This window comes from Nerophis lumbriciformis, linkage group LG09 (assembly GCF_033978685.3).
Source record: "Nerophis lumbriciformis linkage group LG09, RoL_Nlum_v2.1, whole genome shotgun sequence".
NCBI classification, from domain to species: domain Eukaryota; kingdom Metazoa; phylum Chordata; class Actinopteri; order Syngnathiformes; family Syngnathidae; genus Nerophis; species Nerophis lumbriciformis.
This window is the reverse complement of record NC_084556.2, coordinates 32,480,629-32,501,822: the sequence shown is the minus strand read 5'-3', so window position 1 is coordinate 32,501,822 and position 21,194 is coordinate 32,480,629. Positions and strand designations below refer to the sequence as shown.

General features: G+C 38.9%; 1 protein-coding gene across 1 annotated transcript; it reads left to right on the top strand.

The window, feature by feature from the left end:
• Positions 1 to 1,870: 1,870 nt before the first annotated feature.
• LOC133607093 (enkurin-like) lies at positions 1,871 to 12,918 on the top strand. Its single transcript, XM_061961550.2, has 5 exons — positions 1,871 to 2,067; positions 6,620 to 6,762; positions 6,839 to 7,053; positions 7,188 to 7,334; positions 12,202 to 12,918. Exons 1-5 carry the CDS (start codon positions 1,991 to 1,993, stop codon positions 12,370 to 12,372), a joined length of 753 nt encoding a protein of 250 aa, XP_061817534.1. The 5' UTR covers positions 1,871 to 1,990; the 3' UTR covers positions 12,373 to 12,918.
• The last annotated feature ends 8,276 nt before the right edge of the window (positions 12,919 to 21,194 follow it).

Below are 21,194 nucleotides of genomic sequence, written 5' to 3'. Positions count from 1 at the left end.
ATATATATATATATATATATGTACTGTATATAAATGAAACATAATGATAAATAGAATTATTGCAGAGTAACATATAGTATTAACATTTTAGAAAACATTTTAAAAGGTTTTTAAATATTTAAAAAAACTAAATAGTATGATTGTAATATTTTGTAGATGAATTACATTGTTGTACATAAAAAATAAAAAATGTTACATTTCTGACAAATTTGACAATGTTGTTGACAATATCCTATAATTCTGACTATAAAAGGTACTGTTATCAGTAATGGTCACACTACCCCTTATGCCTATCAGTACAATACCAATATCAGATTAATACCAATATGCAACAACTTATCTTGTAATTTACTTTGTAAATGTCCTATATTTTGTTGAATTGATGCAACTGCAAGTGTATCAAGTGGACATAAAATATGACTTATTTATGTTGATATAACTATATAATGCTTAATATATGATATAATATATCTATATAAATATATATATACATTAATATATATATATATATATATATAATATATATATATATATATATATATATATAATGTATATATATATATAATGTATATATATATATGTATATATATATATGTGTATATATATATATATATATATATATATATATATATATATATATATAATGTATATATATATATAATGTATGTAGGGACGGCATGGCGCAGTGGAAGAATGGCCGTGCGCGACCCGAGGGTCCCTGGTTCAATCCCCACCTAGTACCAACCTCGTCATGTCCGTTGTGTCCTGAGCAAGACACTTCACCCTTGCTCCTGATGGGTGCTGGTTAGCTGGCTTGCATGGCAGCTCCCTCCATCAGTGTGTGAATGTGTGTGTGAATGGGTAAATGTGGAAGTAGTGTCAAAGCGCTTTGAGTACCTTGAAGGTATAAAAGCGCTATACAAATACAACCCATTTATCATTTATTTATATATATATATATATATATATATATATATATATATATATATATATATATATATATATAAAAAATAAAAAATATATACAAATGCATTTGACAAAATGCACAAAATGAAAGTATTTCTTTATTTCCTATTATTCAAAACAAGTGTTTGGCCAAATGCTTATTTAGTCATATTTTTGTCCCAGGGCATATATATATATATATATATATATATATATATACACAGTATATATATCTGTCCATGCCCCTTATACATTGCTAAAACAAAACAAGGGGACGCTTGTGTGTGTGTGTGTGTATATATATATATATAATATATATATATATATATATATATATATATATATATATATATATATATATATATATATATATATATATATATATATATATATATATATGGCCTGGGGACAAAAATATGACTAAATAAGGATTTGGCCAAACACTTGTTTTGAATAAAAGGAAATAAATCATTTCCTTTTGTGCATTTGTCAAATGCATTTAGATTTTTTTTTTTTTTTTTTTTTAAGAAAATATTTGTCCTGTCCTTTATTATGAGTATAAACATTGCCAAATTTAAGAAAAAAATAATAATCATTCCATGATTTTGGGGGGGGACATTTGGCAATATTGGCCACGTAATTACCAACATATTACCAACATCTGCAGTAGCCCAGCCCTGACGGGAACACTCTTTAAGTTATGAATGGTTTCAATGCATACGCGGATATGGACACCTAAAACAATGCAGTGACGCCGAGGTGCAAGAACATGTACAGTATCTTTTATACACAGAGACCGATATCGACGTTCTGACTGTGTGGTGCGTTCACTGGGCGGTGACGTGTACGTGCAGCGCGGATGTCACCTTTATACACAGCAAAAAAAAGATTGACGTCGTCAGTGGCAACATGCCCGTGGGTTTAACACACAGCTTTGCATTTGCATCGGCGAATCATGCATTACTCAACAATATGTAGATTGGCACCCATAACTTTTGACCCCATAAGACACATATGACTGGCTGTCAATGATCAATTGGGCAAGATGGCTGGAGAACTGTACCCGCAAGAGTCCATTCATAATTTCATTGAAAAGAAAGTCATCATCGAGCGGCCAGAAAGGTAATAGTAATGTAATATGGACGAGTTGTATTCAGAAATGGTATCTCTGTATCCTCCTTCTTGTGCACGCACACCACAACACTTCATTACACACCAATCACCTTCATGGCGCGTTCATGAACATGGGAACTGTGACTCTCAACATTAACGCCAGCAGTTGGTTACGATATAACGTCCATCCATCAATCCATTTATACCGCTTGTCCCTCTCGGGATTGTAGAGGGAGCCCATCCCTGCAACCTGGTTTAATAATATCACTTTACAAAGTCTAACTATATACATTTTAAGATATTGTAGTTACATTCCTGTCATAAATTATGGTTAGGGTATTAGTTTATTTTGAACTAGTAAACATTTACTACTTGTCGGAAAATGAGTAGGAAAGAGCAAATCGTAGTTATTCTTACCCCTTTTCTGTTTCATAGTAATTTGTAACACATTTGTTTGTTCACTTCCTATGTGTGCAAGCACAAACAAACAGTGGTGTGCGGTCAGGGCCAGCAAGGCCTTCTCTGCTGGCCTAACATAACCAGAAATCATGATCATAATTACAGATAAAATTATTTTTTGATTTACTTTCTCTAAATATCTAAAATTATTCATATTCTCTTCATGTCATATTATGCTCCTTCCAGTGCTGCTGTTTTTAGTTTAAGTTTGTATCCAATCAGAATTCAGCTATCTTATGTTGCCATGCTGTGCAAAATCCGCCAGATGCCTTCAGAATCAACAATGCGGGCGTCTGTGCACTGTAAGTGAACAGGGGCATACAGTTGATAGACAGTTACGATAGCCAATCAGATCACGAGTTGTTGTCAGTAAGGCCTTCTAGCTGGCCTCACGTTGAACGTGACATTTATGCGTCCTGTGATTAGATACTCATCGGGACCATGAGCGGATACATTTGAGAACACATACATTTGATAGACAGCTGTGATAGCCAATCAGATCACAAGTTGTTGACAGTAGCTGTTCTGTTACAACTAAAAGTTGTAAACTCTTGTTGTTAAAGTGTGTCATGCTTGTCATTTAATTAACATTGTTTAGATAGGCTCCAGCATCCCTCGCGACCCCAAAAGGGACAAGCGGTAGAAAATGGATGGATGGATGTTACATGTGTATTTGTCGACATCATGTGGTCAGGGCAGTTAATATATCTTTGAGAAGTGTGTATTTTGAATCAAACTTTATTGACCGGAAGTTGCATAAGCCAAGCAGAGAAATTTACAGTATATATTTTAATTGCAGATGTGTTTTAATTTATTTTTAAATGCGTCTGAAAATAACCCGTTTTGTATACTGTTGATGTGGTTCAATGCTCAGTAGAGTGTAAATGTATTCCTGTGTAGTATTTATCCAGCAATGATCATGTGGTGACATCAATTATGGTATTTTGAGAGGTACCGTATTTTTCGGACTATAAGTCGCAGTTTTTTTCATAGTTTGGCCGGGGGTGCGACTTATACTCAGGAGCGACTTATGTGTGAAATTATTAACACATTACCGTAAAATATCAAATAATATTATTTAGCTCATTCACATAATAGACTAGACGTATAAGATTTCATGGGATTTAGCGATTAGGAGTGACAGATTGTTTGGTAAACGTATAGCATGTTCTATATGTTATAGTTATTTGAATGACTCTTACCATAATATGTTACGTTGGGTTTTTTTATGCCTCATATAACGTACACTTATTCAGCCTGTTGTTCACTATTCTTTATTTATTTTAAATTGCCTTTCAAATGTCTATTATTGGTGTTGGGTTTTATCAAATACATTTCCCCCAAAAAATGCGACTTATACTCCAGTGTGACTTACGGTATATATGTTTTTTTCCTTATTTATTATGCATTTTCGGCCGGTGCGACGTATACTCCGGAGCGACTTATAGTCCGAAAAATACGGTAATCATTGAAGTCGGAGATCATTGAAGGCCTAGGTGGGAAACGCACGGCCCGGCACTGCAAACAAATGCATAAATAAATACTATTAAAGTTCTCATGAATAGATAGGTAAATGGTTGTTTATGTAATTAAATACATCAAATTCTCATTTTTCAATAAGGTTCAAGATGTTTATGAAATGTTTATTGTACTGAATGAACACTTTTGAGTTTGAACTGTTTCTTAAACTGGATCATATTAGTACATTAATGTCTTTGCTAAGTCCATTTCATGATTTAATTCCACATACTTTATTTTATTGTTGTACATGTATACTCATGTCTTAAGTTAAAAGAAAATAATCATAAGGTTATATTTCTCCTCTTGTTGAGAAGAATAGTACATTTTTGGGTAGCAGCTTGTATACCGTAGTTTGCTTAGTACATAATTTTAGCTGTTTGCAGATGTACCAGATCTTTGAATTTAAACATTTTTAATTCAATAAATAAAGGGTTTGAATGTTCCCTATAACCGACATGATGACCTTTTTTGTAACACGGTTAGTAAATTAAGTGTACTTTTGTAGTTTTTCCCCAATATTATTAATGTTTGTGTTCATACATTTGCAATAGTCCAATAAACCACACTGTAAAAGTTTTCAATATAAATTCACAGTAAATGACTGGCAAATAATTGCATTGCTTTCACAGTAACATTTACAGTACTTTACTGTGAAGTTATATGAAGAGTTCAGGTGCAAAAACTGATGAATGCCATTCCGTCGATTTTGAGCTCTGAGTTTACACCAGTGGTTCTTAAACTTTTTTTTTTTACCAAATACCACCTCAGAAAACACTTGGCCTCCAAGTACCATCCTAATGACCAACATTAAATAGCATAGTAGGCCTAAGTATTGATTAAAAAAAGGCGGAAGTTTTATTTAACAAGTATATTACTTTTTTTTTTTTGCCACATTACATTACAAACAGTTTAAACAGTAACACTGTGTTTGAATATGGGGAAATAAAACACTGTACTTAAATAATGAATGGAAAAAAAACATATACATATACCGGTATATATATATATATATATATATATATATATATATATATATATATATATATATATATATATATACTGTATGTATATATATATATATATATATATATATATATATATATATACTGTATATATACAAACATGCATATATATGTGTGTGTGTGTGCGTGTGCGTGTGTGTGGTGTCATAAGGATTTAGAATGATAGGCAAAATTCCAAAAAGTCCAGTTCCCCTTTATCTGTTTTTGCTGCAAAATTTGTACAAAACTATCAAAATTCCATTTTAGTCATACATGTGCATTTTTCATATTGGGAGTGTCATTTCCCCGCAGGCACAAGATGTTAAAACAATGTTGAGAACTTGTTGAATTAGGTCCTGTCGTTGAGCAACTCAAACCTAACGTTAGAACAACATGCTTTTTGACAATGTTTAATCAATGTTGGGTTCGGACGTTGAGTTGATCATTGAATTTTGGTCATTTACCAACCAATATTCTACAACACAAATACAACAATGAAACAACATGCTTTTTGACTACGTTTATTCAATGTCAGGTTGTGACGTTGATTTGACCATTGAAATTTGGTCATTTCCCAACCAACAGCAATGATCCAACGTTAGACATCAACGTTGTCTCAATTTTACAATACAACTATTTTGCAAGGTGGTTTAGAAGTCAGTTTTAAAAAACATATATGTTTAATCAATGTTGTATCAATGTCTTGTGCCTGCTGGGTTAAACGGTTCAATTGCAACCCACATCAGCAGGATGGCTGCTCCATGAAGTGCTCCACTAAAAACATTGATTTACACAAAATAAGGAAAACTGTCACGCCGTGGTTACTTCTTTGGATTTACTTTGGCTCTTTCTCTCTGTGTTTTTTAAGTTCCTGTCCTGTGCTCTTATTTTGGTATATTCACTTCCTCAAAGCCGTGCACGGTGGCCACACCTGCTGCCTGATTGGCAACCGGGTGTAACCTGCTACCGGTTGCCGGTCATTTTCATTTGCTCTGCCTGTCGTATGCTTTATGCTATGCTCTGTTTTTCGTCTTGCATTTTGGTGCGCTTAATATTAAACTAAGAAGTTCCATGACTTGTGCATTTATTTTAGCATTCGCCTTCTTAGCTTTTTTTTCTCTACTTTCTTATGAGTATTTCTTTTGTTCATGAAATCATATCATTTTACTCACCATCTCCCATCTTTCTTGTCTACTGCATCTTGGGGTCCCACCGTTGAAGCTGCCTTGCATGCATCCACGCTTCTAACGCCAGACAGAAAAAAAGAGATCTGTTTTTGCATCTTCATTTGCTTTAACATTTAAGGACACTGTAATGTGTACAGTAATATGTTGTAAGGTTACTGTACATTTTGATTACAACTTTTTTACTGTCATACTATTTAAATGCTTTGAAATCCTAGTCATTTTTACAGTGCAACAATTCATTGAATGAACATGTTTAATATTACAAATGGTAATTTATTTAGCTTTTAATCGGACATCTATTGGAAGTTTTGAAAGTGAGATGGTGAGAATGTCTCTGTTTTTAGCAGCTGTAAAAAGTTGTTTCATTGATAACAATGTGTACTTTTTCCTAAGGTATGTGTCCAAGTTCAGGCCGGTAGTTATAGAAGAATGCAGGCCAACAAATTACATGAAAACAATGGGGCCAACCAGAGTGGATGTGCCAATCCCAACTAATTACCTAAAAAAGCACTCAAAAGAACCTCAACTACCTGAGAGTGAGTGTACCTTTGCATTGTTTTTGTGTTCTTGGAGAAACCACCACCATGCTCACCTTCTAACTGTATTTCTCAGTAAAACAACATGTCAGGATTAATTGCACCTGTACCACCAAAAAACCAGCCGTCCCTTCTGGGCCATTTCTACCACCTGTTAGCATCCCAATCAAGAGGAAGACAACCACGCCGAAGGGGACCAAACAGTCTCCATGTGTTGTTGACACAAACAAAGGACATAAGGAGCTTCATAATAGAAACTCGGGACTTGTCCCTGTGTACATAAGGAAAAAGGTATTTTCCTGTTCCATGCTGATTGAAATGTTATAAAACTTTGAATGCAACAGATAAAGATTAGTAGTTTTTGATTGCTTCATTGAGAAAGTCCTGCACTTTTGCAGCTCATAAATGAGTATTTGCTGTTGCAGGATTATGGAGAGGTACCAAATTATTTGATGCGACGTAAAGCAAAGCATCAAAAGGCGCTGGAGGAATACAACATTAATTTGAAGAAGCAGGAAGAACACGAAACTATGAAATACCTTTCAGACAAGGAGTGTCAAGCCATCATTGAGGTACTGGAACACGAGGCTGCACAATAACAATGTATTTTTGTTTCTCTACCTCATTTACAGATAATCCTTTAGATTAGTTAGTGCGATACCATTTAAAATATTGCTGTTTCACCACATCGCTGATTTTTTAAAGCATATTCTAGAATATTTTTAGTCTAAAAATGGCTAAATGAACTAAAAATAGCTACACTACAGTAGTATTGGCCATTAAAGGAGACAAAACCAATCAGAGTAGGCTATTCAGTTTGGTGGTCATTGATTGGTTCAACCTCAGGCAGCATTACTATACTAGTTTAAAATAATGTTAAGTAGACTAAAGGGTGTTATTTCATGTCCAGAGGCTTCTTGTTATGTTGGAAAACCTATTTAGAATGTAGGAAACAGTTTGTATGCTCTAGAAATGAAAATACCCTATTTGAAATGGCGTCGATGGCGGCCCTGACTGGACCCAAGTAATCGCGATGAACGATATTAGAAAGATTCCAGAACAAACCACAAGGTCAAAAAGACATCTCACTTAAATAATGCAATCATTGCTGGACAGTTCTATTTGATAACCACCACATTTTATATTAGAAAGCATTAGAAAGACTAGACTGAATAATACACAAAGTCAAAATAGAGACATGTCACTTAATAATGCAATGGCTCCTGGTCAGTTACATTTGATAACCGCCATTTTTCATAATTGAAAGCATTAGAAATACTCTAGAATAAAAGATTACAATAATGAAGGAGGTCAAAATAAAGACATATTAATTAAAGCTGGGTACTTAAATTATATTCTTAATCTAATAACAATTCTTATTAGCATCATACAGTATATTGTAACAGTACCGTATTTTTTGAGAGTATAAGTCGCTCCGGAGTATAAATCGCACCAGCCGAAAATGCATAATAAATAAGGGAAAAAACATATAAGTCGCACTGGAGTATAAATTGCATTTTTTGGGGAAATGTATTTGATAAAACCCAACACCAAGAATAGACATTTGAAAGGCAATTTAAAATAAATAAAGAATAGTGAATAACAGGCTGAATAAGTGTACGTTATATGAGGCATAAATAACCAACTGAGAACGTGCCTGGTATGTTAACGTAACATATTATGGTAAGAGTCATTCAAATAACTATAACATATAGAACATGCTATACGTTTACCAAACAATCTGTCACTCCTAATCGCTAAATCCCATGAAATCTTATACGTCTAGTCTCTTATCTGAATGAGCTAAATAATATTATTTGATATTTTACGGTAATGTGTTAATAATTTCACACATAAGTCGCTCCTGAGTATAAGTCGCACCCCCGGCCAAACTATGAAAAAAACTGTGACTTATAGTCCGAAAAATACGGTAATCATTTCTGAAAAAATATTACGTTTGCGTGCTGTCTGTGCCTTATAATTAGGTATTTTAATAAATAAAACCCCAGAAGACCAAATAATGTTTCTTCCTGGCGATCAAGCCCTCCAGATCCAACCGCAGGATTTAGAGAAAGGAGGGGTGAGCAGAGCCCAAGAAGGAGCCTCCTCATTGGCTGACGTGATATATACTGATGCGTGTGCACGTTGCTAATTTGTTTTCAGTAAAGCACGCCTGCCGAACACCCACGTGGAAAGATTGCAATGCCTGTGCTTGCTGTTACAGCATATATTTCTAAAAAAAAAAAAAAAAAAAGAGGAAATCAGAGGAAAAGAAAAACGCTGTATGTCTAAAAAAACAAAAACAACAACTTAAATTAAATTTATTTGGGTCCAGCGTATTCAAGATGGAGGGCATTGCAGGCCAGTTTTGGACTAACTTTGAGGAGGAGACTGGGAGGGATTATCAGCGGTGCACAGGTGTGCAGAGTGCAGGGCGTGATTTACAGTTTGAATTTTGCCTGTTGACACAAGTACCCCAGCTTTAAGTAATGCAGTCGCTCATGGACAGTTGCATTTGATAACAACCACCTTTCATACTAGAAATCTTCAGAAAGATTTTAGAATAAAAGACTCGAGAACAATCCACAATGTCAAAATAAAGACGAGTCAATTAAGTGATGCAATCGCTCATGGACAGTAAAAGTACAAGTAAAATGTGATCTTTGTCAGACTCCAGTCAGGAGTGTCAGGCCCAATGTGGCCCCAATGTGGCCTTGACCTCACTTGCATGCGCAGTTCGATAAAGTGAAAACAAAGGAAGTTGAACAAGGAAGAAATAAAGTCGCTACTACTACAAAATCAAAAGTTGCCACACCTTAAAAAAGTTTTTTTAGGTGACAATAAATGTATGAATGGATATATAGTGTAATATATTTGGGAAGGCTCTAATCTTTTTATGGCTGTCAAGTAGAGAAAACAGAAATCAGCGTGGATCTTTGTTAGCTTTATTTTGCAACTCACTTATGAAGACAACTTATGCAATGAACGTAACTTGTAAGCAAATAAATACGCCACAATGTACACATCATTTCTAGTCCTTCAACAATCGCTATTTCTTAAGAATAATGTTACATATAGCTTATTATTTGCGCGCTATTAATTAGCCGCCGAAGAAATACATTTTTCACCGAAACCGATTGTTGTGATGACGTATCTACTTCCGCTGGCGGGGACTGCGTCCTTCCCCACGCACACGAATGACGTAGCTCGCCCAAAGATGACATAAAAAGGTTGCAATCAGGTCGCATTCAGGTCGCATTTACATTTAGACTAAAGACACATTTGAAAATATTAGATTCCAATCGGATTCGGACTACCTCCTGATGTGGCCCAAATTTGATGCAAAAAGATCAGATGTGAAGCACTTTGGAGCGTTTCGACTGGCAAAAAATATCCCATCTTTGTCACTTGAGGACAAAAAAATCAGATTTGGTATGCAGTGTGAACGGGGCCATAGAAAGCATCAGAAAGACTAGCATAATCCACATAAAGACATGTCACTTAATTGATGCAAACGCTCATGACCACCACCTTTGATCATAGAAAGCATTAGAAAGAATAAAATACTCACAAAGTAAAAAAACGTGTCACTAAATCATTGCAATCATTCCTGGACAGTTACATTTGATAATCACCACCTTTCATAACAGAAAGCATTACAAAGACTACTTGTTAATACAATTACACATTTTACATTACACAATAATTTTTTTTATCATTAATTTATCAATAAAGATTAAGTGCTTTATTGATGTACATTATTTTCAGGCTTTTGCCGGCCACCTAAAATTTATGTTGTGGGCCAGATCTGGGCCCCGAGCCCTGCGTTAACTGCCCTTGCATTGTGTCCATTCCTCACATTCTATGTGCACCATCGCTTTGCGATTAGATATCATAGCAACTTTTCTGAATTTGTGCCTTATTTGTGTCGAACTCCTCTTTTTGGGGACCTAATATCATTTATGGTATTTAGAACTAGGGGTGTCAAATTACTGCGGTAATTGTGATTAATTAATTGCAGTAAAATTTGGCACATTATGTTTTTAATCGCGTTAATCAAATGTTTTTTTCGTAATGTTACTGTCTCTGTATGCCTGCAAGTTGTCTCGCCCTCTTCTTGTGCTTAACTGAAAGCAACAACACTCGTGCCGCGCAGCACAAAGATCATATGTAGCCACGGCGAAAAAGAGGTATCACTGTGTCACGAAACTTGATGTTGATGTTGGCGACTTTAAACCGTGGGGATAGGATGAATTATATCTAATAAATACATAATATAATATATCTAACATTATATCTAAAATATTCATAATCAATATGAATATTTCAAATTTGGGTATTTTTTTAGCGTTACATGCTTTTATATTATATATTATATATACATTCTATTACACAAGCTTTAGAGAAATAGTGTCACTTTCGGGCGTGTTTTTGACCCACATTACACTGACTTTACACTTTTATAACACATGTGTATCATATAGTAATACATTACATGTACAATAATGTGTACATTGTATTTAAAAATCAATTTAGGGATATATTACATCAAATTGTGACAAATATAGAAATGTATTTGTTGAATATTTTCTCTTAAACCACTAGTGGTAAAATATATTAGCACTGTGATTGTTGGGTATGTTTTTATTTATTTGATGTTTGAAGCGGAGAAAAACAACTAATACTTAGCCCTCAAAAAAAAAAAAGTATAAACAAGGACCTCATGATTTATTTTAGTAAATAAAACCGACTATGTCACAATCGGCCTTCGCCGTAGTAGGACCCCATCGCAGAGAAGAAAGAATAAAGATAATAACAAAAGGCACAAAATGTGTGAAGGAACTGAAATCTCACCAAAAGGTGTGGAGAGGAACACATAGACACTACACGGCAGAGCTGGGACACAGCCACAGTAATAAGGAGCGTGAATGAAGTCAGAGTAGAGGAGATGAACCCGGCAAGAAGGGTGAAGTGTCAGGAATCAACTGGCGCTGAGTGAATGCACTGGAGAGCTTAAGTAGTCAGGTGGGAAATGGGTATCAGGTGTGCGCCAAGGTGACGCCGCCTCAAAGCCCGAAAACCAGGCACTGCAACACAAAGCAGACAGGCGGTCACAGAGCTGCCAGATAATGACACTATGTCTGTTCAAGTCTGTTAAAAACAACAAATGATTTTTATAAAGCCACTTTATAGTAATGTAATTAATTTAAATAAAAATACCAATTTGAGGGTGTTTTAAATCTTTTTAATGAGGTGAGATTAAAAATAGGGGATCAATCGCTCAATTTTTTAAATCGCTTGACAGCAAAAATTAGTAAAACAGGAAATATTCTGAACTGATGAAGCACTTACATGACATACTAAGTCTTTAGTTTCCCACTTTGGCAGATAGACTCACAGTCAATGTATTATTATTTATTTAACCTGCTCTCCACCCAGGACCTAAAGAAGAAATACAATGAGCTGAATGTCGAGTACCAGCGCCTCCCATTTATAATTGACACCCCATCAATGAAAACACGTAAAGTACGCTTGGAGGTGGAAATGAAGCAGCTGGAAGACGACATTAAACTCCTTGACAGGTTGGAGTCCATCTGCAAAAACAAATAGCGAATGGATGTGCCCATGGTGTCTTCCATCCATGGCATCTACTGAACTCAAGTTGGGAACAATTCAAATGTTGAAATGTTGAAATGATGTGATGGGAAATTGCTGTATGATTGGTGTCAGAGTTCTATTCTGTCCTATATCAGCGATCAAATGTTTGTTACGTCTTAACAGATGAGTGTTACATTTCTTAATGTTGTTCCTACAGATACTATAGAGGACATATCGTCTCCGAGGCAGACTTACTTAAAAAATGTTTTTTTACATTCTGCTAAATGTGGCCTTTGCAAAGTATTTGTTTTTTACTCGTTTTTAGGAAGCTGTCGTAAGGTTGTTATACAATTCAGCACTAAAACCTAAAATGCACATATTGCTAATGTTTAAAAGGCCTGGAACTTCACACTTGATTGTCAAGTCAATTCCTAGGATTGACCTCAACAAAATGGCATAGTTGAGTAAGCCAGTTGTATTTTTGTGAATATAATTGTATTATATTTTTCCATCTGTGTAAAGAGCTTGTGATTGTAACTTGTCAATATGTAACAAAGTCATGTGTTTTTATTGCAAAGTAGCAATAAAACAGTATTTTTGCTCCTTTTTATTACAAGCCTATATAACGCACACGACCATTCAAAAGCAGTGTGGATTATATCCACCATTATTTAGATTTTCTAAAGAGTAATTATTCAATTGTTTCTATAGTTTATAAATGCATAAAAATTAATTGAAATGAAAAATGAGGTGAGACTCAAATCGAATACAGTCGTACCTCAATTTAAGAGTGCCCAAAGTTTTTTTTAAACATAGTTATTACACATTAATTGACAAAAATCGCCAAAAGTGCATCAAATGCTGTGTGTCCTCCACAACATGTTTAAAAAAAAAAGAAAATAAATAAAAATAGAATCAAATAAATAAAAAACCACAGAAATCTATCAACATAAAACCACAGACAGCTGCATTGCTGAAAGGCCCCAGAGAGACAACAAAATAACATCTGTGACGTGTGGACCAGCCGGAAAGAGATTTCAGGTCATGGAAGTGGTGGAAGTGGTCACCAGGATTTCGGTTAGGTTTGGTTCACCCGTGAGCTTGATGGTTAAGGGGGAAAAGAAAATATATAAATGGAGTATAGGGGTGGGTGATACAGAAAAGTTTGTTATTGAGCAGGTATTAAGTAAATAGCCAGTATTGCAGATACCGACTTTTCACTTGAAACTTGTCCAAACTATGGAACATGATCATAATCACAATACATTTTAGGCAAACGAAACTATGAATACATTAACAATATAATGCAATAACATAAAACAATATAATATCTACAACAATGCCGGGCACTTGTTTGGCATTGTTGGTGTGACACCAAGATGCAGATGTAGCCGGGACGGGTCTGCAGGGTCCCGACTACGCTGTTGTGTGTGTAGTACTCTGCGTTCATTCAATGACATGGGACACGGGGCTGGTTCAACTTCTCACATTCACTTTTATTCCTGCATGACGGTGACATGAAACACAAAGTGAGTGCAATGGTCATCTCCTCTCCACATAACTCCTCTCCCAGCGAGGGACAGCGCAGACTTGAGGGACAGGAAGCTACGCACCGTCATATCCTCAAACTTTCAAAATAAAAGCTCAGATTTGTAAATATAAAAGAAATACATAAATAAATCCACAAAACCTTGAATTATATTACTGGTAATCCATTTTAAAGTAAAAAGAAACTGAAACACATCATGTGATGGATTTTGGTGAAATTAATAACAATAATATAAAATAACAAAATACCAAAAACTGCTGTTTCCTTTTTCTATCTGTTACATTCACCCCTCCTTAATTTCTCCAAAATCCTGAACATATGGAGAGTACTGTATTCAATAATCGAAAATGATGAAAGGGATACAATGTTCAAAATTCACTCAAACCAAGATGTCCCCTGGAATCTAAGTCTTTAAACCAGCATATAAAGCTACTTATATAATAATAAGTTCAGAGAGAACACTAGTTGATCAGGCTACTGCCTCTCCTAGTTAATATGATGCCTTGTACATCACATAAAATCTTGGTACACAATTCCACCAATGAGAACATTTCCCACATCAGACCAAAAGAGTACTTTTACTGAAAAATACTACAAAAAATACAGGCTATGCCTCTATTATTCCACTTTAAAACAAAGTCATCAAAGACTGGGACTTTCTTCTGAACCCTTGTATACCCTTTGGTAGTGGTCTCTGCACCATATTCTCTATCAGTCTTAACTGCCTTAACGACCCTACCTGTACGTGTTCTGACAACATGTCTCTCGGGCCCTAAATCTTGTGTAGGTGCCTGACTACCATTCACTGTTGTGGGCATGATGTCACAAGGTCTTGTGTCACTTATGTCAGGAAGACTGGTTAAAGGGTCATTCTGCTCATTGGTTAAAGGGGACTTGGGAATCACACTAGAACCAGGTGAGTCTCTTGGAGGTAAGATCTCCTCTCTTTGTCCTATGCTTCCACTGCCTGCAGTGTCAGCTTCAGAACTTCCAAGTGACATCTGATCAGAGTCTCTGATTGGGGAACACGTTGTCTCATCCTCCTCTTCTGACTCCCTGTCCTCTCCTGATGACTCACAGTCAGCATCAGATGACTTGCACACCCATGAGCAGGTCTGGTCCTCTGGATTTTCATCCGCAAGATCACTCAAGGTATCAAGTGGCTGAGGCCGAAACTCACTGATCTCATCTGAGGTGCCTGGCTCCGGTTCTGCACTGGTTTGTTCAGAGATTGGTAAAAATCTCACGTCCAAAATCAGGTTCCGATGTACCACCTTGGTCTTCCCACTCTCATCCTGAACTTTGTAGATGTGGTTTTGGGGATTGCGATCTATAACTATAGATTGAGGGTTCCCACTTGTCCGCCAACTTCCTTTTTCCTCTCTGCTTTGTTGGCGAGCAGAACTCTGTCCCCAACATTCAGACAGGTGCCTCGAATCTTTTTGTTATAGCCATCGGCTTGATGTTGCTGTTCTTTCCTTGTATGTTGTTGAGCGATATTAGCAGCTTCATGCAGGCTTGTCATCAGTTTGCTGGCGTAGGTGTTGTAGTCAACCACACTGGTATCCTTCAAGACCTGCTTGAAAACCATGTCCACCGGGAGTCTATGGACTCGACCGAACATCAAGTAGAATGGGGCGTACCCAGTTGTCTCATGCACGGTGGCATTGTAGGCAAAAGTCAGTGTCTGTATCTGTTGTGCCCAGTGTTGTTTAGCTGCCAGGGGTAAGGAGCGTAACATACTGCCTAGCGTCCTATTGAATCTTTCAGTCTGCCCGTTTCCCATTGGATGGTATGCGGTTGTGTGTGACTTTGCCACCCCTGTGAGACTGAGGAGTTCTGAGATGAGTTTGCTTTCGAAATTGGCTCCCTGATCTGAATGTATCCGCTCTGGAAAACCATATATGCAAAATACATTGTCCCACAGCTTCTTTGCAACCTGTTTTGCCGTCTGGTTTACACAGGGGAAAGCATGAGCCAGCTTAGTAAAGTGGTCTGTTATGACCAAAACATCCACTGACCTCTGTTTGTTATCTTCAGCACTCCAAAAATCGATACACACCAACTCCATGGGTGCAGTGGTGCAGATGCTCTCCAGGGGAGCCCGGGCAGCTGGTTCAGGGCTTTTTGCTAGGATACATCGTTGGCAGCATTTCACATAGTCTTTAATGTCTCTTTCCATCTGCGGCCAGAAAAACCGCTGCCTGGCAAGGTGCAGGGTCCTGGCCTGTCCCTGATGTCCTGCGAGGTCATGTACACCAGAGAGCCTTGACTTTCAGGGCAGCCGGTAAGACAAACTGGTACCTTGTATGTCTAGTAGAGGGCTCTTTAAATGTTCTATAGAGAACTCCATCTTGAACCTTGAGACGATGCCACTGTTTACAGAGGGCTCGTGCTCTAGAGGCTAATCGGTTTCTCTCCCTCCTAGATGGCATATTTCCCCGTTCCACCAATAGTAGGACGTCCTGGATGTCTGAGTCTGACTCCTGACTACGCCGAAGCTCCTCAAGAGACAGGGCTGGGAGTGTGTCTTGTTGTGAGGGCACCATCTGAGGAAGAACCTTGAGAAACTACTGCTCGAGACACTGCAGCCACTTCCCACTCAGTATGAGCTTCACAGATGGACTTAACAGCAGAAGAGCCCTGACCTCCAACTCGATTACAACCAGGAGCATGTGTGGTCACAGAGCCTGGCTCATTTATCTGAAGACATTGAACCTTGCACCGAAAAACATCCTGTACTCCTTCCTCCTTTGTCCCCTTAGCCTCTGCCAAAAGATCCTTGTACGGCTCACTCATCAACCTTTGACTCACCGACCTGGTGAAGGGGTCCCTACTCAAGGCGTCCGCCACAATGTTTTTTGTTCCAGGGATGTGTTTGATGTCAAATGTATATGGAGATAGTTTTGCCACCCATCGCTGTTCGCATGCGTCGAGTTTCGGCTTGGTCATTATGTACGTCAATGGATTATTATCAGTCCATACTGTAAAAGACTGACCCTTTAACCAATGACTAAATTTTTCGCAAACACTCCACTTGAGCGCTAAAAACTCCAAACGATGAGCAGGACCTCTTTTGTGAGCCAGTGAGAGTCTTGCTTGCAAAGGCGATTGGACGAGCCTTGGCTTCATCCTCTGAGAGCTGAGACAAAACTGCCCCAAGGCCGTCGAGAGAAGCGTCGATGGACAGGATCAGTGGTTTGGAGAAGTCCGGGTGAGCGAGGACCGCGCAGTTCAAAAGCTTCTCCTTGAGGCTGAGGAAGGAAGAATCACAGTCAGCTGTCCAGTCTGTAGGTTTGAGTTTTCTGAAAACCCCTGGCTTCTGATTGGATTTTCCAACCCTCCCTCTCCGCTTTTGACCTGCTGTGAGGGCAAACAAAGGTTTTGCGATTGAGGAACAGTTCGGTGTAAAGTGTTGATAGTAAAATATCATACCAAGGAATGACTTTATTCTCCGAACTGAAGGCGTGCAGCCATCATCTTCCATTAAGTCTTTCTTTGTCATTTTGACAATCACTTCCACTTTTCCTGGGTCAACAGCAACCCCATCACCATCGATAATATGACCGAGGAACTTCACAGACTGTCGCAACAGGTGGCACTTTTTTGGGCTTAACTTCAGATTATGTTCTCTTAGCCTCTGAAAAACAACCTCTAGCCTATTGAGGGCTTCCTGTTCTGATGGGGCAAAGACCAGGAGGTCATCTAAATAGCATAACAGGCTGCTAAAGTTAAGGTCACCAAAGATGCGAAGCATCATTCTCATAAAAGATGCGGGACTATTACAAAGGCCCTGTGGCATTCGGTTATATTCATGTAAGCCCAGTGGTGTTGTGAAGGCAGTATATTTTTTGTCTTCTTCATACATGGGCAGGTTATAAAACCCTGATGTTAAATCCATGGTACTAAAAACAGAGTTCCCACCGAGGGCAGCCAAACAGTCCGCCTGATGAGGCAGAGGGTGAGCGTCTTTAATGGTCCTCGCATTCAGCCATCGGAAGTCTGTGCATATCCTGAGGTCACCATTCTTTTTCCAAACCATCACGAGGGGGGAAGCAAATTCACTTACTGACTTTCGGATGATTCCCTGCTCCTCCATTTCAGTGAGGACCTGGCGCAGTTTTTGATAGTGAGCTGGAGGGACTCTGCGATATGGGAGGCGGAAGGGGCGGTCGTCTGTGAGTCGTATCCTATGCACAAAGCCTTTGGCTTCTCCACAGTCAAGATGGTGTTTTGAAAACACATCTTGATATTTTTCAAGCATCACCACCAGCTGACTCTTGGTAGCGGGGCTCACCTGACAACCATCAATGTCGACGTCTCCCAAGCCAAGGTCTTTCAGTCTCTGTTTCAGGTCAGGGTTATGAACAGTGTTTTGTTGGTCCTGTGTTTTCTTGTCTGTGTCATTCTCTTGCTGACAGGAGCCCTGCAGCAGTGTGAAGTCTTCGGTGGCGATGCAGGGAGAGACATCTGCTATCTTGCAGTTTCTTTTTAGGGTGAGAGGCTTTTCAGTCACATTTGTCACTCTCATCGGAGTCCAGCCATCTCCCCACAAAGGTGTGACCACCCTGCCAACCATGATACCTCGGGGGGGACACCTGGACGAAGTGGGCTCCACCACCACAGTGCTTCCAGGTGACATCGGGACATTACTGGGTAACCTGCCCCATAATAAGTACTCCCGCTTGGGTTGTAGTGTCACCGCCTGAGTCAGCTTAACTGTGCCCACCTTGTCTGGTACATCTACCCCCTCCATCTCATGAGGCTGGCCATCATCTCCAGAAACTGCTCACACTCCTGAGACTCCTGTGCACTGCATGAGATACGTTTCCAGTAATTATCATCGTTCTTCAACTGCTGGACAACATACTTCAACATATTGGTGCCTATGATGATCTCATCTTTCTGACCAGCAACCACCAGGACTGGAACCGTGCACTTTACACCATACAGTCCCAGCTCCATCTCATACATGCACTTGGGGCTCACCTGTACTCCTCCACAGCCGACCAGGATAATGCGCTGCGTCTGTTCTTTTTGTTGTGTCAGAATTTTCTCTGATAAAAGTCTCTGTTCTGCTGTCTCATTTATTGTGCATGCCATGGACCCAGAGTCGAGTAATCCTTGCAGCTGAGCAGAACTGTTGACAATCACTGGAGCGTGAAATAATTCACCAAATGGTTCAACGCTATGGATGTTTTGGATAACTACTGTGCAATCTTCTGGCATTGCTTTGCACACATTAGCATACACCTCTTTTAAATCTTCTCCAACTTTGAGGGTTGTCTCTTTAACGCTCACACGCCCCCTCTCAAAATGTGAGCCATTTAGTTTAAAAGGTGCTGCACCTTGTTCTTCTCTAGACTGAGACTGGATGGGATGGGGCGTGACCTGGTCGGAAACAACTCATGCACAGGTTCTCCTGCCTGCAGTGCATCGTGGTGGAGTGGTCTGTGGCCTGGCAGACTTTACATTTACTTCTTTGGAAAACGTTTGCTTGCTCTCTATTTGGTGCTGCAGCTACTACTGCCTGAGCTTTCTGCTCCAAAACACGATCTAGCAGGCTGATGAGTGAGTGGATGCAAGCGTTCTCAACCGGGGGAGTGGATGATGGCCCTGTCATGTTCTGTTCACAGGTAAGCTCCCTCACATTGTCAGTAGCTACATCTTCCAGCGTTGAAATCTGAACATGGGCACCAACCTGCCGGTGTTGTGGCAGCCGGCATGTTTTACCTTGATTTTTTGTCTTGGCCTCTCTCTGATGTTCGATGAGATGCTCCTGTACCTCATGCGATGTCCACTTCTCTGCTGTTCTACATTTCAGGACACTGGAGAGTGCAGGGTCAGGACAATGTTTCACAAACATCATTGTAACTTCATGAGCAGGGGTCTCTATGCACTTCCCTTGCCTCTTTAAACACTCATCAGCCACATCCACTGCTTTATTCAGGCGGATCCAATAGTCCATTGGATTCTCTCCAGCAAGAGGTAAGGTGTTGTAGAAATCTGCTAAGGGCATTGAAGAATATGTTACCTCACTGAAATGTTGTTTGAGAATGTCAAAAACAAGCTTGGGGTCCTCAGCAGGCTTTAAGGATGGGATGCTGCGCAGAGTGACCTTGACAATATCCCTAGCTTTTCCCATCAGTCTTGACATTATTTCCTGGGAATGTTACTGGGGCGGAATACCCCTCTTCTTCAGGTAGACATCCATTACTTCTTCCCATTCATGTACTGTGTGTTTGTCAGTTCCATCACCTCTGAAGTGTTGAGGCTCTTTAACATCTGCCTGCATCACAAACTTCACCCCTGTCATATTTAAGTCAGAACGACCCTCTCTGTTTGCACTAAGTGTGGGAATACTTTTGTCATTGTGACTGTCTGTAGTCTTTCGTATCTGGTTTGCAATGCTCTCACCAATTTCGTGAGCTAACTGAGTTATGAGGTTTCCGATGTCTGGAGAACTAATGCCTTCATCAGACCTGTGTTGCATGGGGGGAAATGTACTAGTATGCATATAAGTGGAGGATGATGTACGGGGGCGTACTGCACTAGCCCCTCTCCCTATGCGTGAAGAACTAGTGGCTGGGTTGAGCACATGTTTTGGAGTAATGCTATCGTGATACACCTGAGTGGAAGATAAAGCTGGGTGACCTACTGTAGCCTTAGCTGGAGTTGAATTTCCCAGAAACACGCCCCTCCCAAAACTCATTGCAACAGCACCCTCATCAAAGCTAAGTACCTTCTGTATATTCCCACCGTCAGTCATATTAGCCAAATATATTAAACTTTCATTCACTCATTCACTGATATCAAAAACAGGTAAGTAACACTTAGCATGTACACAAACAAAAAAAAATCACAAAGTCAAGTTATGGAGATGAAAATATCATTAACCCTCAGTATCTCAAAAGAAGAGAGAAAAAATTCCCCACTTTTTTCTTTCTATTTTTTTTAAGTGTCAAAACCCCTGGAATGTCCCTTTACTTGTTACAACAACCACCGGTGATCACTCTGGCGATGATCCGTGGAGAAGATATCCGGGTCACGGCACCAATGTAGCCGGGACGGGTCTGCAGGGTCCCGACTACGCTGTTGTGTGTGTAGTACTCTGCGTTCATTCAATGACATGGGACACGGGGCTGGTTCAACTTCTCACATTCACTTTTATTCCTGCATGACGGTGACATGAAACACAAAGTGAGTGCAATGGTCATCTCCTCTCCACATAACTCCTCTCCCAGCGAGGGACAGCGCAGACTTGAGGGACAGGAAGCTACGCACC